The 17,199-nt window shown below is 44.4% G+C and overlaps 1 protein-coding gene across 1 annotated transcript in view; it reads left to right on the top strand.

The window, feature by feature from the left end:
• Positions 1-17,199, top strand: part of LOC117075717 (LIM homeobox transcription factor 1-alpha) — a 47,841-nt gene that overhangs the window by 23,878 nt on the left and 6,764 nt on the right. Inside the window, exons 2-3 of the mRNA XM_033198310.1 lie at positions 13,949-14,121; positions 16,976-17,053. Of these exons, the coding sequence (XP_033054201.1) occupies positions 13,949-14,121; positions 16,976-17,053 (251 nt within the window). The remainder of the gene's footprint in view (positions 1-13,948; positions 14,122-16,975; positions 17,054-17,199) is intronic.

Below are 17,199 nucleotides of genomic sequence, written 5' to 3'. Positions count from 1 at the left end.
AAAAATATTTATCCCTGAAGATAAAGCATCTATGTAACTAAGAACTCCTTCATTGGGAAAATAAAATTCAACCTTACAGAAGTTTGGTCTATGTACAACTTCTCAGATGCACATGCATTATATAGAGCAAGGCATTTGATACAAAAAGAAGCAATGTTAACTTAGAACCTGACAGCAAGGTTAAGCTCAGCACCTCTTTACCAGCTGCTGTCATAGCTCATCAGCCACCTATGATTCCTGAAGTTCAGCTGCACCCATGATGGCAAGTTTTTTCTCATTTGCCATGCTTCCCAATAATCTCTTGCTCTAGCTCTCACTGGCATTGATGGAGGTGAAACAGCTGACTGTGAGGGAGGACTCATTGAAAGACTTGATCTAGGACACTGAGCGAAGCCCACACATTGGATGACATTTGTGCTTTGTGAGAGATGCATGACTTTGAATTCACCAGTCTTGCAAACAGAAGGGCTGTTCAGCACTTTGCCTCAGTCCGGGAATAGATGATAGGGAATAGAGGTGGAAGAGAGCACCTTGAGCATGAAGGTAAAGGAGAGACGAATCATGATGCAGATTCCTTTCAGGGGCTCACTGCCTGCTTACCCACTTAGCTGTCCATGGCTCTGGTGCTTTACAGCCATCACACTGATAGAGAGGAGAGAGGCCTGACTTTGTGCTTGGTGGTGTACTTCCCAATGATGCACAACAAGGACCAGTCCTGTGCCTGCCCATCTTAGGTTACCTTATACTCATCCTCACCTTTTCCTCCAGTCATACCATTATTTTTAAAGAGGAAAAGATGGTTGTAAAAAAAATTTCCATTCTCCCACTATTATCAAAACTAGCAGGAATCACTCTGAAGAGCTGGTTGAAATAGTTGAAAAGGCATGAAGATTCTGTTGACTGAAAGTAAGAATGTGCTGTGTTTGCTCACATCTCTTCAGAAGCTCTTACCCAACCTCCTTGTGTGTGCCTGCAGGGGTGGGAGTGTAGGAGTGGGGAAAGAGAGAGGGAGAAACATTCTGGATCAGTGATTCTAAAGGTCTGGTTCCTGGACCAGCAGCAGCAGCAGCAGCAGCAGCAGCAGCAGCAGCAGCAGCAGCATCACCTGGGAAATGGGTAGAAAGAGAAAGTCGCGGACCCCATCCCAGACCCACTGTATCAGCAACTGGTGTTTTCACCAGCCCACTAGGTGACTCGGGGACATGCTCATTTTGAAAACCATGGCCCTAGAGTCCAGACTGTAATTACAGCTGTCTTAGCTTTAGAGTAACAATGTTTTTCCTCTAACCCCTATTTCAACAATAAACTCTGTCTTTTATAAGTAATGACAGTATTGAAGAGTTTTTAATGTTAGAAATTCAAGGCTAACTAATTACAGAAAGTGTTTGTGATGGTACTGTCAGCAATGATTTCATCAACATTAAGATAATCTCGAGACACTCAATTTCACCGAAAGGAAATAACCATAAATAATTTCTGAATCGTTGTAGTGGAGTTCACTGCATACAATTATAATCAGTTTATAGCAGTCTAGGGCAAGCTTTCCTTGTAAACAATATTTCTGCTTTCCTCACTTAATCTTGTATTCCCACCCATGACGAAGCATGGCTATGGGAAGGTCTGTCCAAGATTTCTCAGCTGGGAAGCAGCCCAGTCTGCCAGGGCTGAGGTCCTCCTGACCAAGTGCTTCCCTCCTTCCCCTAAGCTATCCTTGGAAACTATGTGTTGCAGTCACATGAGGACTGGCTGAATGACAAATTGCTGATTTTATGTGCTCCACAGTGGTGTTCACCTTCTCTGCCCTGTTTGCATTTTATTTTCTTCAGTCTCCCTCCTCTCTATCCCTAATTAGCATAATTTGGGGTTTCTCTTTTTCATGACCTGCTCTCCTGTCTTCCTATTGAAACATAACTGGATGGGTACTAATGAGAAGGTGGACCGTTGGTAGCATCAATATCAATGTGAAAGAGATTCAGATTGTAGTTCAAAGGAAATAAATTTCATCCCAGGTGAACCCTAACTATGGAGGTAGCTAATAATTTCTATAGTGACTGGAAGTTACTGGTTGGCACTGGTGAATTGATTTGTGAAAAAAATGGAAAGGCAGAACTCTACAGTGCATTTGTTTGTGCAATGCATTGCCAGTGTGGCCTTTGGCTTATTTCTGTTCCTTCTGTATTAACTGAAATACAAGCTATTCAACAGCTAATTATTAATCTCCCGAGTACTCAATGTTGTTGTGTTGTGGAGGATACAAAGATGATTCAGACTTGACCTCTGTTTTCTGGAAGCTTATTCTAATTATATAGAAGATAAACAAACTTAAAATGCTGATGAAAATTAGCCAGCATTTGTTAATTTCTTACAATTGACTAGATACCGTAAACACTGTTCCCCCTTCAGTTCCTGTAACTATCTTGTTGGGTAGGTGCTTTCAACAATCCCATTTTTTTTTTTTTTGAGACGGAGTCTTGCTCTGTCGCCCAGGCTGAAGTGCAGTGGCCGGATCTGAGCTCACTGCAAGCTCCACCTCCCGGGTTTACGCCATTCTCCTGCCTCAGCCTCCCGAGTAGCAGGGACTACAGGCGCCCACCACCGCGCCCGGCTAGTTTTTTGTATTTTTTAGTAGAGACGGGGTTTCACCATGTTAGCCAGGATGGTCTGGATCTCCTGACCTCGTGATCCGCCCGTCTCGGCCTCCCAAAGTGCCGGGATTACAGGCTTGAGCCACCGAACAATCCCATTTTATAGATGGGGCTGCCTAGACTTAATGCAGAGGGAATTTTTGCTGTATTAGTCTGTTCTTGCACGGCTATAAAGACATACCAGAGACTGTGAAATTTACAAAGAAAAGAGTTTTGATTGGCTCATGGTTCCAGAGGCTGTACAGGAAGCATGGAGGCATCTGCTTGGCTTCTGGGGAAGTCTCAGGAAACTTGCAATCATAGAGGAAGGTGAATGGGGATCCAGGCATCTTACATGGTGGAGCAGAAGCAAGAGAAGGAGGAAAGAGGTGTCACACACCTTTAAGCAACCTGATTTCATAAGGACTCACTATCGTCATGACAACACCAAGGGGGATGGTGTTAAACCATGAGAAACTGCCCCCATGATCCAATCACTGCCCACCAGGCCCTGCCTTCAACATTGAGAATTACAGTTCAACATGAGATTTGGGTGGGACACAGATCCAAACCATATCATTGGCCAAGACCACTAGCTAGTAAGTGACAGAGCAAAATATTTGAGTCCAAAGCATCTTTCTTAATCACTCTGTTATACTGCCTCCAGAAGTAGGTCAAAACAGAATCTTTATATTGGTGTAGTACACTAGTTGTTTTAAAAAAGTTCATGCTTAGAACTTATGATACTGTTGTCCACTAAAATGGTTGGAGAATAATGTAAGACAACATACAAAATTGTCTCCTTGTTTGAATATGCTTGAGTAACTAAAGTATTTGAGATAGACAAACACGTGTTCTGGGTATTTGGAAAGGGAAGAAATTACCATGGACAGGAGCTGAGAGAGGCTGCAAGGAGCAGGTAGATTTGGACCTCCCTGTTAGCACAGAACTGTGAACTTAAGAAGCCTTTCTGACTCCCTCAGTCATTCTTTATTCCATTGCTGTTTTCTTTTCTGTTTTTCTTTACTCACCATCTTCTAAGGCACAGGCTGTCTTGATCTTGTCCATTCCTCCTTGTTCTGGGTCTAAAAGAGTGGCTACACATAGTAGGCATACTGAAGCTGGAGTTGTTAAATGATGGAATTTTCCATATGAGGAGTTTGAGTTTCTTAGCCAGTGCGGATATGTGGTAAGTTCATAAACAGCCAAGAGTCACAATAAAAATATTTGAAATATCTTACACTTTTATTACAACTTTTTTCAAAGTGCATTTTTCTGCTGTGTCTGTATTGTGTTCATAACAATCCTATCAGGGTGGCTTGACAGGTCTTTATTCTTCTGATTTTACAAATAGAAAAGTAGGGCTTAGAGAGGTTCGGTCATTTTTTTTTTCTTGAAGTGTACAATTAAGTAGCGTTTAGTGTATTTGGAGTTGTACAACCATCACAGTCAATTTTAGAGCGTTTTTCATCACCCTCCACCCCACCACCAAAAGAAATCCTGTATTCATTAGCAGTGAATCTCCATTTCCTCCCAAACCTCCTCCCAGTCCTAGGCAAGTTAAGGTCATTTGCCTTAGGTCACACAGTTGGTGAGTAGCGGAGGTAAGAACAAAGGCTAGGTATCTGACCCTGTTTTACCTTGCTCTTTCAGATAGCCTGTCAGTGGTTTATGGAATGGACTGGAGTCTGAAGGCATAGACCCAGCTGGGTATGGGCCTCTGCTTTCCTCTCCAAATCAACACAGGGCCTGTTCAGGAACCACAGTGTCTCAGCAAAGGGCTCAAGCAGTCTGATCAGCTGTGGTCATTCAGGCAACCTCTCTCTATGTTTAAGACCACAGTGAATTTGACCAACGAGGACTGACTTTTGCAATGAGAACATTTTGAGTGTTAGTCAACTTACCCACCTTCCTAGCCACTTACAGGATTGTTGTCTTGGTCTTTTTCAATTTGGAGAGATAATTAACCCTTTGTCTTCCAACCCTGGCCTAGAAACAATTTAATTTTCTCGGATAATTTATCCTTCAAAAGACTAGTAATTAATATAGAAAATTGGACTACTCCAAAGAGAGATGGTATTCGATCCACTTAAGTTACTTCCCAAATTAGGACAAACACACTCAAACCGTATTCATTTGAACCTAATACAATGTCATGCACATAATACTCCAAGCCTAGTGAACCATAGGGAAGCTGGATTAATGAGCTTTATCTAGACTGAGCTCTGAGCCCCAAACATCTGAATCAACTTGTTATGAGCTCTACAGTCTCCTTCTTGGAGGCCTGCCAAATAAAAACAAAACAAGTTATGGTTTCAGTTAGTATATTTACCCAGGCTTGATTTGAATACAGTGATGTTGGTGGGGAGGAATCTTCTGATATTTCAGTTGCCAGTATTTGCAGTGTCTGACAATCTGTGTGTAGGTACATGCAGTATACACCCATACTTATCAGTTTGGACTACATGTGGCCATGTTTTTATTAGATAGGAGAGAGAAAGAGATGGAAAAATTCAGAGAGGGAATGATGGAGAGAGAGAGTGCGCGCGCGCGCACGTTTGTGTGTGTGTGTGTGTGTGTGTGTGTGTGTGTGTGTGTAGAGGGGAGACAGAGCTAAGGTAGGTGTTAGCTTCAGATCTATCCAAATGTGAAAAGTCCTGAAACTGATGCAAATCCACAGTAATTCTACCAATCAGTCCCAATACTGTCCTGTTTTCCTGAATACCTCCCAAGCACAAGGTCTCCCTTCATGAGCACCAGCCAGCTGAGGAAAGCAAAGGGAGAGGCATCCAGGCTGTGGCTGGCTGCCAGCACTCAGAGTGGAGACACACAGCTCCCCTTTGGGGCCTGCCTGGACGTCTGAGCTGGAATGCCCTGCCTCTGACCTGCCCAGCCCCTCCCCCTGCCTGGCACAGAAACCCCCATCTGCAGTGGACATCTTTGAACAAAGGTGTCTTTCTTGGGACACTTTACCTACGGCCTGACTCCGGCATGCAGCTTGGTTTCTGTCTGCTCTGCTCCTGGAGTGCTTAGTGCACTGTGCTTGGAGATTTTCCTTGCATTCGCCCTGGTGGGGATTGCAGTGGCAGGGCAGGATAGTTGGGGGGTGCAGTGGCGGAGACGGGAGGGCCTGGGGAGATATGGGGATTTAAAATAAGCTCTGCCCCTTTTGTACTGAAAAGAATGGTTTTTCCAGCAGGAGCTCAGGGTCAACTTTTCACCCCCTCCAGAAAACCTTCTTTCTTTCCTCACTCTTTAATAACAATAATGCTGCCTGCAGTTAGACAGCACCTGATATTTTGCAAGCACCACATATCCTTGGCTCTTTACAACAACCCGTGAGGCAAGTCAAGAAGGCAGGGAGAGATAGGGGTTGAAGAAAGAGCATCCCAGCTGTGTGTCCTTGGGCAAAAGATCACCTTACTTTCTTCTTGGGCCTCAGTTTGCTCATTTGTAAAAAACTGATAACAAGGCATTTCCTGCCTCATAGGGTTGTGGTGGAAACAGTGAAACAATGCAATTATAAAGTGATGCCATGACAAGCATTAGATAAACATAAAGAATTTTTAATTCATCTCATAGATGTAGAAATTGCATCTCAGAGACATGAGGAATTTTATCCAAGGTCACACAGCTTAGTAGCAAAATTAGGACTAGGATCCAGGTCTCCTGTTTTACAGCCAAAATTACTTTCCACCACTCCACACACCTTCCCATAGAAAGAGTAATCTTTAGTGGTTATTAGTAATTAATGGGAGACAAAGCATTTGATTTTCAGCACACTTGGCCCAGAACATGTACAGGTGACTGTCAGTTGCTTACTATGTCTGATATGCTGGCTAAACAGCCTGTTCCTTTTCTCCCTGCAGGGGTGCCTCTGGGCCTTGTCTTGGAAGTAGACAAACCTTGCATGAAGCCTGACCCTGCCACCTATGCCCTGTGGCTGTTGAGACCAGTTCCTGCACCTCTTTGAGGCTATGTTTATTCCTTGGTTAGGTGGAGTGTTCCAATAAGACCTTCCATGCCATGAAAGGCTTGTCTGAGGCCCCAAAGGGCCAACACTCATCTCTGCACACACCTTCTCTCTTTTCTTCCTGTCCTTTGTAACACCTCCTTCCTCCCATTGGGCTTTCTAAATCCTCTCCTTCCTTACCTGGAAGCCTTCTTCATTCATTAACTTCTCTGACTAATCAATACTCCTCTTTTCTAAATGCTCACACTTTTTTTTTTGGTTTTTACTATGCCTGAAGAACTTAACCACATACACTTTTATATACTTTATTATCTTTTACATGCCAACGCACTCTAACTCAGTTTTATGTTCCTTAAGAGCAAGGGGTTCTTCTTCTTTATCCCCTCACAGTGCTAGGAACAGTGCTGAATGTGTAGTGGAATGCCAGGAACATTCATATTTGAGGAGCCTCCATTCCAGGTCAATGTCTTATTTCCATGTCATTAGATATTTTGTGCCCTTGGCATAAAGTGTCCTGTCTCCCCTTTTCTCCCTGGCAACTTCTGGTCACCATTTGTGTCATTCGTTTTCAGCTCAAGTGACACCTGCACTGTGAACCCTTCCCTAATCCCCTCTCTTAACTCCTCTGTGCAGTTATTATTTTGGTGCTGGGTCTTTCTCCTCTACTGATCACATATCTCTGTGAGAGCAGAGGCTGAATCTTCATCATCCCTGGATCCTAGGATTGTCCCTGTGCAGTGCTCCACACATGAGCCGGTAATAAATGCTTACTGAGTGTAAGACTAAATGAAAGAGCTCCAAGTCAAATCTTTTACCAGAAATTGTTTTTGGTCTGAGTTGAAACTTCCTTGAAGAACTATGTGTCAGACAGTTTCAAAACAGTAGCTACATGGACTTTGCTTTTCTAGAGAACTGCACTTTTTGCCTCTTGGATTTTAAATGCTGCTTTGAGTTCACTGCATTGAGAGCTGACCGCTGCTATTCTCAGCGAGAATGGAATTCTAGTCATACGGTGCAGGGCAGGGACTGAATAGCTTCCTATATATCCTGTCTTCATAAATTCCTCCCTTCTTTCTTTCCCTCCTCCCTCCCCTCACAACAAATCCCAGACCCTTCCTCTACTCCCCCTGTCTAAAAGACATTTATGAGGCTCATCACTGGGGAAGCATCTGAGGCCCGTTCCTGCCTCTCCCTGCCCTAGCATGAAGGTCTGTCATCCCCTCCCTCACCCTCGCCTCCTAGGCCAAACTCAGATATCTCTTGCCCTGTTTATGGGCCGTTGGGATTTTTCCAACAACCTGAAATGAATCTCTCAGGCCCCACAGGTAGTGCAGCTCCGTCTCTGAGCCATAAACCATGGCTGGGTCTTTCATCTGCCATTGCTTATGTCATAAACGAGTGGGAGGAACAGCAAGGGGGAAAAAACAGCCCTGAACCATTCCAGATTTTTTTTTTTTTAAAGAAAGGGGAAAGAAAGGCCCTGAGAAACATGTTCAAACTTTGTGCCAAGCAAATTCATTTCACTCTGGTAGGCTGTGTGTGGAGACTTAATCTCTGGACTTCCCCACTAGGAGTCAGATTTATGCTGTGTTTGTGTCTAAATGGCCTCCAGGGATGCTGACATTTGTTGTTGGAGAGCAGCGAGTGGTGTTCCTTTCATCTCCGCTGAGGGGTGTCAGCTTAAATTATGAGGGATCGCTCTGGCCTGCATCTGGGAGTGGGAGTCTCTGGCAAAGGAGAGGGGCCGCCTCTCCCTCCACTTCACTGCTCTGCTGTTTAAAGGTTTTTCTTCATCTTCTGCTCTCCAGTACTCCTCTTGGTTCTGGGGGCAATCTCCTGGCTCTTTTAGAAATGTCCTTTCTCGTGAACAAATTGATCAGTGTAAATTTTAGGCACTGCATATTTTCATGGAGAAACTGAGATCTGAGTCAGGCAGGTCTGCCCCTGCCGAAAGAGAAAACAAAAGCCTCAGTTAGTACCCCAAGAGCAGCTTGGAAACTCCCCAGGAGAGTCAGAAGGCACCATTATACCCATAATATTTACAACACAGTAGATGGAAGCTGGGTGATGGTTAACAAGGGTCCAGATTCCTGTTGGCAGCTGGGTTGTGGCATCTGTCTGTACTTTGAGAGGTGCCAAAAGCTTCCTCTGTTCCTCTATCTTCAGAATCTCTCTGGCTCAGATGTGCCAGGATGCCCAAAATTCCACATTGGTGACTGTTGGGTAGTGGCATTTCTTATTAAATGCATATATGTTATTGATTGTGGGAGAGAACACATCAAACCATGCTAACCATGAGCAGTGCTTCCTGCCTTGAGTCAGAGCTGGAAGAACGGGACACAGGATGTGTAAGTTTTGATGAAGAACAAGAGGTCAGGAGAGGTCTAGGGCAGGGGTTAGCAAACTGTGGTATGCAGGCCAAATCTGGCCTGATGCCTGTTTTTGAAATACAGTTTTATTGGAACACAGCCATGCCCATTCATATTGTCTGTGATTGTTTCTGTGCTATAATTGCAGAGTTGAGTAGTTGCAACAGAGACTGTGAGGCATGCAAAGACTAAAATATTTACTCTCTGACATTTTCAGGAAATGTCTGTAGACTCCTGGTCTAGAGCATGAAGTGCTTCTTAGAAAGCAAAATGGAAGGTGTAAAGGGACAGAAGAGATATCAAATAACAGGAAAGAGGACTCAAAGAAAGAAAATGCACCACAAAAGCAAGAGAAACACTCCAGAGACAAACCACCACTACTGCTGCTACCGTTAACCCTGAGCAACATGGGTTTGAACTGTGCAGGTCCACTTATATGTGTTTTTTTCTTTTTTTGACCAAATGCAGACAGTATTCAAGGGCTGTGAAACCCACATATATGCACTGTGGGAGACCCACCTTTCCTATAGCCAGGTTAGGCAGGACCAACTGTGGGACTTGTGTATGCACAGGTTTGAGTATGCACCTGAGTATATGCAGGAGTCCTGGAACCAATCCTCTTTCCCCTTCTCTTCTCGTTTTGAAAACAAATATGTTTTTCTCTTTTCTTGCGGGGATGTGGAGAAAGGGAAGGAGCAGCCACCTGTGGTGCTCACCACCTCCCCCAAAAATAGGCCCCAACGGCTAACCTGGGAGGTGTTCTCTTCCCCTCTCTTCTCTGTTGGTTCACGATGGCACAGCAGTTCTTTGGGGATGTACACATGTCCCAGGCAAGGCTGAGTACAGCAACAGCAGTAGGAGGACCCCAGAGGGCCCTTAGCCATCCTGCCTCTGGGGCTCTGAACAAACTTCAGAAATTGCACTTTCCTTCTTCAACCAGCTCCAACTCCCCCTCCCTCTGTTGCTCTCCCGTCTCACAGGCACGCAAGCAGAGTCCACAAAACCAGCTCTACATGTTGGGTAGGGTCATATCTGCAAAGAGAGAGAATTGAACACCTGTAGTGTAAAACCTTAATTGAGACTTCCCACTGATCTGAGACTGTAATTAACTGACAACACATGTCAGAACTAAGAATATGTCTTTTATGCTGAAATAATAATGATTATTATTATTTATTAAATGCCAATTATTTCTGAATGGTGCTAAATCCTTTACATATACCATCCCATTTAATTCCAACAACTCTGTTACTTTCTCTGATGAGAAAATTGAGTCTTGAGAATGTGTTCAGAATCAAACACAGTAACTGGCAGAGCTAGAATTTCAACCTGAGTTTATATAACGCTAAAGATACAATTGTAGATACCATGTCACATTGCTGTCCTGGATGGTATCAATATAAATGAATGATTGTCATTAGTTTAGACTTTACATTTTCATGAGTTATGTTATCCAGCTTATCAATATACATTTGCATCAAACTATGTGAGGAATGACTGTAAAAGGATCAGTGCAAGTACTGTTTTATTGAAAAGACTGGTATGAGGCATGAGGTTTCTGGAGACAATACAATTGCATTTTAAAATATATTCTCTACTGGGGATTTCCCAACTCTCTTTTGTGAGCCCGGCCTGCAGACTCAGCCTCTTTTCTTGCCTACCTTGAAGGAGATCTGCATGATCCCTGGGGTGGGGGTTTAGCTCCATTTCCTCAGAAATGTCACTGAAGTCATCACTAGTGCTAGAGGAGCATCGTTTTTACCCCTGGGAGTCCACCACCAGAGAGAATTGCTGGCCTCACTAAACACCAAAGTTTGAGGTGCCTCTTAGCAGTAGGATCAATAGGGTCTAGCAAGGGCAAATCTGTGCAGTCAATGGCTTTCTTTTTTCTACATTTTATCCTCTTGTGGGATCTTCTTATTTTCCTGAGGCTCTTAGTTCTTAAGTGCTTGTTTTTTCCTTGCCATTCTGAAAACCTTCTAGGAAGATTTTATAATCACACCAAGGTTATATCTGAGATCAGCTTACCACGTCACCCCCTGGAAAACAGCAACCTCAGACTTTAAGATGCCAGAGTAGCCACCCCTTATCATGAGGATTCTTGCTTTAACTTTCTTCTCTAATCTTGTGGGGGCTTTTATTTGTACTATTGAGAGTGGTGAGGCAGAAGGAAAAGACACCCTTTTCATACCATCTATTAAGGGCTGCCTGAGTGCCAGGACTGTGTTAGTTGCTTTACACACAACAACCCTACTTCTGTGACACCCACTGTGTGGTATTATTGTTGTTGCTATGTAGATATGGAAACCAAGGCTCAGCAACATGACATAACTTGCACAGGGCCATACTTACAGCATGGGGTCAGAACTGGGATGGAAACCTAGGTCTGCCTGTATCAGTCTCTTTTCAATTATATTGAAAGGGCCATGTCCTCAAGGAACTCACAATTTAGTGTTCCCTTCATGTTCAACCTTATTTGTTCAAATGTTCATGGAAAGAAGCAGCTATTGTCCTTTCAGATTAAATAAGTTTTTTGGATCTGGCAGAGCCAAAATTGAGAACTCAGCTAATGTCTACACTAAAACAGCATGTGCCCATGAGCATCCTTCACAGAGGAGGGCAGGAGGAAAGAGAAAGGATGTGTAGCTCACACACAGTGGGTCCTTTCTTTTTTTTTTTTTTTTTTTTTGAGATGGAGTCTCGCTCTGTCGCCCAGGCTGGAGTGCAGTGGCGCGATCTCGGCTCACTGCAAGCTCCGCCTCCTGGGTTCACGCCATTCTCCTGCCTCAGCCTCCTGAGTAGCTGGGACTACAGGCCCCTGCCACCACGCCCGGCTAATTTTTTGTGTTTTTAGTAGAGATGGGGTTTCACCGTGTTAGCCAAGATGGTCTCGATCTCCTGACCTCATGATCCACCCACCTCGGCCTCCCAAAGTGCTGGGATTACAGGCGTGAGCCACCGCGCCCGGCACAGTGGGTCCTTTCATCTTTGCTTTCTTGAAGTGGCCAGAAGGGACTAGCACAGGGGAAAGCCATTGAGGCAAAGATGTTCACTGGAGAAAAGAGGGTAGTTGAGCTCTGTGAGAACCCAGAGAAAAATTAGGTTCTTGTTAGATCATTTGGGCATAGAATTGCCTATGGCTTTTATTATTATTATTTTGTTTCGGAGACAGTCTTGCTCTGTCACCCAGGCTGGAGTACAGTGGCGTGATCTTGGCTCGCTGCAACCTCCGCTTCCTGGATTCAAGCAATTCTCCTGGATCAGCCTCCCAAGTAGCCAGGATTACAGGCGCCTGCCACCACATCCAGCTAATTTTTTGTATTTTTAGTAGAGACAGAGCTTTGCCCAGGCTGGTCTCGAACTCCTGAGCTCAGGCAATCCACCCACCCCGGCCTCCCAAACTGTTAGGTTTATAGGCATGAACCACCACACTTGGCCTGCCTATGGCTTTTAATGCCAAAAGTAAAAAGAAGTCTCTCTCACACAGGTATGTCCCAGACCCTAGAAGCACTTTCTCAGGAGTGTGATGCCTGTGGAATGTAAGAAGTAGCTTGAAAAAAAAAAGTGACATATACTAGAGGTTTTATTTCCCTTCAGAGTTAACCCTCGTGTTGTTCACTGCTTATAGAGTTGAAGTATTTCAAATAGTTAGACAATTACTTTAACAGTAGAGAGTTACTCAAGCCTGTAATCCCAGCACTTTGGGAGGCCGAGACGGGCGGATCACAAGGTCAGGAGATCGAGACCATCCTTGCTAACACAGTAAAACCCCGTCTCTAAAAAAATATACAAAAAACTAGCCGGGCAAGGTGGCAGGTGCCTGTAGTCCCAGCTACTTGGGAGGCTGAGGCAGGAGAATGGCGTAAACCCGGGAGGCGAGCTTGCAGTGAGCTGAGATCCGGCCACTGCGCTCCAGCCTGGGCGACAGAGCGAGACTCCGTCTCAACAACAACAACAACAAAAAACAGTAGAGAGTTACTTACTTTACAGAAAAGCAATGTTGACTAGTTATCGGTGTTATCTGTCTGTTCTGAATTATCTGTACCGGCAGATGATCTAATGCTTTTCTCTATGGCCTTTTTAATAGTAGTATTTTCTACCACTTGGCAGTAACTAGAGTTTCAGACATAGTCTCTAGGTCTAGTCTTGAAAAATGATGTCTAAGAAATAATATTAATCATCAACACTCATTGAGCACTTATTATATGTCAAGGCTCATTGGCATTTAGGGCACTCAGTGCTATATTAGTATAAACTCATTTAATCCTCACAGCAACCCCAATGAAGTAGATTCTTGTATATATCACTATTTTGCAGAAGAGTACGTTTAGTCGTAGAGAGTTAAGTAACTTGCCTGTATTAGTCCATTTTCACACTGCCATAAAGACGTACCTGAGACTGGGTAGTTTATAAAGAAAAAAACTTAATTGATTCACAGTTCTGCATGGCTGGGGAAGCCTCAAGGGACTTTCAATCATGGCAGAAAGTGAAGGGGAAGAAGGCAGGTCTTACCATGGCAAAGCAGGAGAGAAAGAGTGCAAAAGAAGCCACACACTTTTAAACCATCAGATCATGTGAGAACTTACTCAGTATCACAAGATCAGCATAGGGGAAACCGCCCCCATAATCCAATCACCTCCCACTATCTCCCTCCCTCAACATGTGAAGATGACAATTCTGCAGACCCAGAGCCAAACCATATCATTGCCCAAGGCCACACAGCTAGTAAATGTGGAGCCAGGATATGATGCTGTGATAAAGCCTGAGGTGTAATGGTGGACTTTCTGCTGCCTGTCTCTGGGTTTTAGAAGTATTTTTCTTGGCCTCTTCCTGGAAACTTTCAAATCAATACTACATAGGTTATTGCTCTCATACATAAAGGCATCCTGGAAATGTGGTCCTGGAGGACTTGCTATGGAATAACATACAGCTCTAGGAACTGGCTTTCAGGGACTGACAACATTATCTTTTGCTTCTTTTAGGTAAAAGTGATGATGAAGAAAGTCTTTGCAAGTCAGCCCACGGGGCAGGGAAAGGAACTGCTGAGGAAGGCAAGGACCATAAGCGCCCCAAACGTCCGAGAACCATCTTGACAACTCAACAGAGGCGAGCATTCAAGGCCTCATTTGAAGTATCCTCCAAGCCCTGCAGAAAGGTATAGGAGGGAGCAGGGAGGAAAAGGAGCTGGGCCCCACTTCTCTGTGTGCACTCAGACCCCTCTGGGATCTCAGTGGACATTGGGGGTCAGAGTGGTGAGGAAGGCTGTTTAGACAGAGCCTGCACAGGTGGCTCAAGCCCTGTTGGAGACTCCAGAGATCACTAAGCTGTGGCCAGGATGTGAAAGACTCTCCCCAAGCTTTCATGCATGCACACCAACTCCACCTTTCATTTCATGGAGCATACCTTTCATTTCATGGAGCACAATGGGAACAGTAATAATGATAGGTGCCCATTGTGGTGTAGACCCAGATGCCGTAAAAAAAAGAGTATAAAAACACAGTGGCTTGCAGTATGTACTCTTTTTTGAGTCTGGCTTTTTCCACTTGGTGTGATGATTTGGGGATTGATTCATTCCGATTTCAGCATTCCACTGTAGAGGTGTGCCATGGTTGGTTTGTCCATGCACCTGTTGATGGGTGTTTGGGGTTGTATCTAGTTTGGGACTGTTTCAAATAGGACTGCTATGAACATTCATGTAAAAAAATACAGTGGTTTAATGAGACAGGAGTTTATTCTCTTCTGTCACAGTCTAGAGATGAGCAAGGCAAGGCTGGTGGGTGGCCCTGTTATCCATCTCCTGGGTTCAAGCGACTGCTCCAGTTGTCACCATGTTTCTGGTCACCAGGCAGAGAAAGAGGAAATGGAGGGCAAGCACCCTGCTTTTTAAGGATGTATCCAGGGGTTGCTCAAATCATTTCTCCTCATATATTTTGGCCAAAATGTAGTCCTGTGGCCACACTTCCTGCAGGGAAAGTTGGGAAATGAGTCTGTCTGGGTGACCAAGAGCCTTGCTAAACTTAGTGATTCAATTACTCATAGGAGGAAGAAAGAATAGATATTGGGGACAATTAGCAATTTCTGCCATAAATAGAAGCGCCCATTTATTGAGTACTTATTGTTTATCGACTGCCTGTCATATACTCAGTACTATCTTTTACATGGTAAAAATAAAGAAAACGGTATTCTTTACTGAAATTCACAAGGGAAATACATTTTGAAAAAATGTTAGCATTATTTTTCCTGCATCCTTTTCTGTATTAGACAGCTTTGTCTGTGATAAAACAAACAAAAAGTCATCATGGCTCCCAACAAGCATGTATTTTCCCTTCTTGGACTGTGCATTGGCTGTGGCCCAGTGGGGTGCAGATTCCAGCTTGCTCCACCTGTCTGTCATTCGAGGGTCCAGGCTGAAAGAGCAGCCCTCTCCTGGGCATGTTGTTCTCATGAGGATGGCAGGAGGCAAGAGGCCAAGTCAAAGTGAGAAGCCCATCGAAAACCTCTTGCTGGATATCAGACATATCACATCCCACAGGCCAAAGCAAGGCATGGGCTTAGCCCAGCATAGGTGCAGTGCTCCACCACAGAGCAGGGGAGGGAAGGATAGATATTTATTGAGCAATAGTCTAGCCTATCACAACTTCTGACTTTCAGAAAGATTCAGTTGCAGACTCACTTTTTCTGCCCTTTCAGCTCCTTATGCTCCAAGAGTGGTACGGTAGAAAGTGAAATGCCCCCAAATTGGGCTTGCACCAGGACAAATTATAATCTTCCTCACTTATTTACTTCTTCCATGTATACTAAACTCCCAGCCCATGTATGGCTTTGTGCTGGGTGCTTGTCCCGGGCAGCTTCCAGGTAACCAGCAAGAAGGAGATGCGTGTACACATTACTGTAACACCAGAGAGGGGGCTCTGAGGACCATAACAGAGGGGAAGCCAGGAAGCAAGGGAAGGGAAAGGTCACTTTGGTCTAGGCAATCAGGCAAGGCTTTGTGGAACAGGTGGCTTTTGAGCTGGGCCTCTGAGGAATGGGTAGGGTTTCAGCAGGTGGAGGTGGGCCCCTGAGTACACTCCTATTTTAGCTGGCTTAGCAGAAGGATGTGCTGTAAAAACCTGTTCTAATCATTCCACTTCTAAGCCTTGTCCCAAGTGGCATGATAAAGGGGAAGTATTTTTCAAGGCCTCAGTTTGCTCTACTCACACGTTTATTCAAGGAGCTCTTTCAATCCCATCTCCTCCCCAGGATCTAATCAAGAGAGGGCAGTGTCTCTCAGGCCCCCTCTGAAAATCTGTGCTTCTTGCCCTTTCTTTTCTCGACACCTTGCCAGACCTCACTGTGTGCCTGTATGGTGGGCAGATGTTTACATGTATCTCTTTATTATCTGGATCCCAGTTGTCCTGTCTCCGCCACAGCCCTAGCACACATGCTGGCCTCAGAGTTGTCTACCTGGCTCTGCTGGATTCCAGATGGCTCTCATCTCATTCTCTTTGGGCAGGGCTCACTCGGGGTAGCAGTCAATATGGATATTTGTGAAACACCCAAAGTTACATAGAGACATGAGGAACAAAACCAAAAATTAAGGTCAATGAATTTAGGCAAGAGAGGAGAGCAAGACAGAGCCATTTGTTTTTCCAAAGTGATTTTCACTCTCAGATCTCCTGAAGTAGGTCAATGCATATGCATGGCTTATAGCTAAAGCACAACAATAGACTAATGTCTAAACCACTTGAAGGCCTAATTTCCAGAGCAAGAGAAATCCAGAAACACCTCTTGGGAATGCACATGTAAATTAATAATTATTCTTTTGTTTCTTTACCTGGTGAAGGACTTTCTCTCTACCTGAAGGGAAGTAATGGTCTCGTGTTTGTGTTTATGCTCAACATTAAAAACTATCCAGCTCCTAGAGCAGATACAGTCTTTTGGCCTCCTCATGTATTATATAAAAGACGTTCTACCTCCTACCCTGAGATGCCAATGTGCCTACATTTCTCATATTCAATTTTTCCAAGGTGAGAGAGACTCTGGCTGCAGAGACAGGGCTGAGTGTCCGTGTTGTCCAGGTGTGGTTCCAGAACCAGAGAGCGAAGGTAACCTTTTTCTTACTTTTATCTGTCCCCGTGTTGCTGGTTTCCTGAAATAATCACAGTAGAACATTGTACTTGCTGCCAGGTTTTCTCACCTTAGCTCATTGGATAAAGTAGTTCTCTTGATTCAAAAATTCTGTTATCAATAG

The sequence above is a fragment of the Trachypithecus francoisi genome, unplaced genomic scaffold, assembly GCF_009764315.1.
Source record: "Trachypithecus francoisi isolate TF-2019V2 unplaced genomic scaffold, Tfra_2.0 Lachesis_group5, whole genome shotgun sequence".
NCBI classification, from domain to species: Eukaryota; Metazoa; Chordata; class Mammalia; order Primates; family Cercopithecidae; genus Trachypithecus; species Trachypithecus francoisi.
The sequence above is the reverse complement of the archived record's forward strand: the minus strand, read 5'-3'. Positions and strand labels throughout refer to the sequence as shown.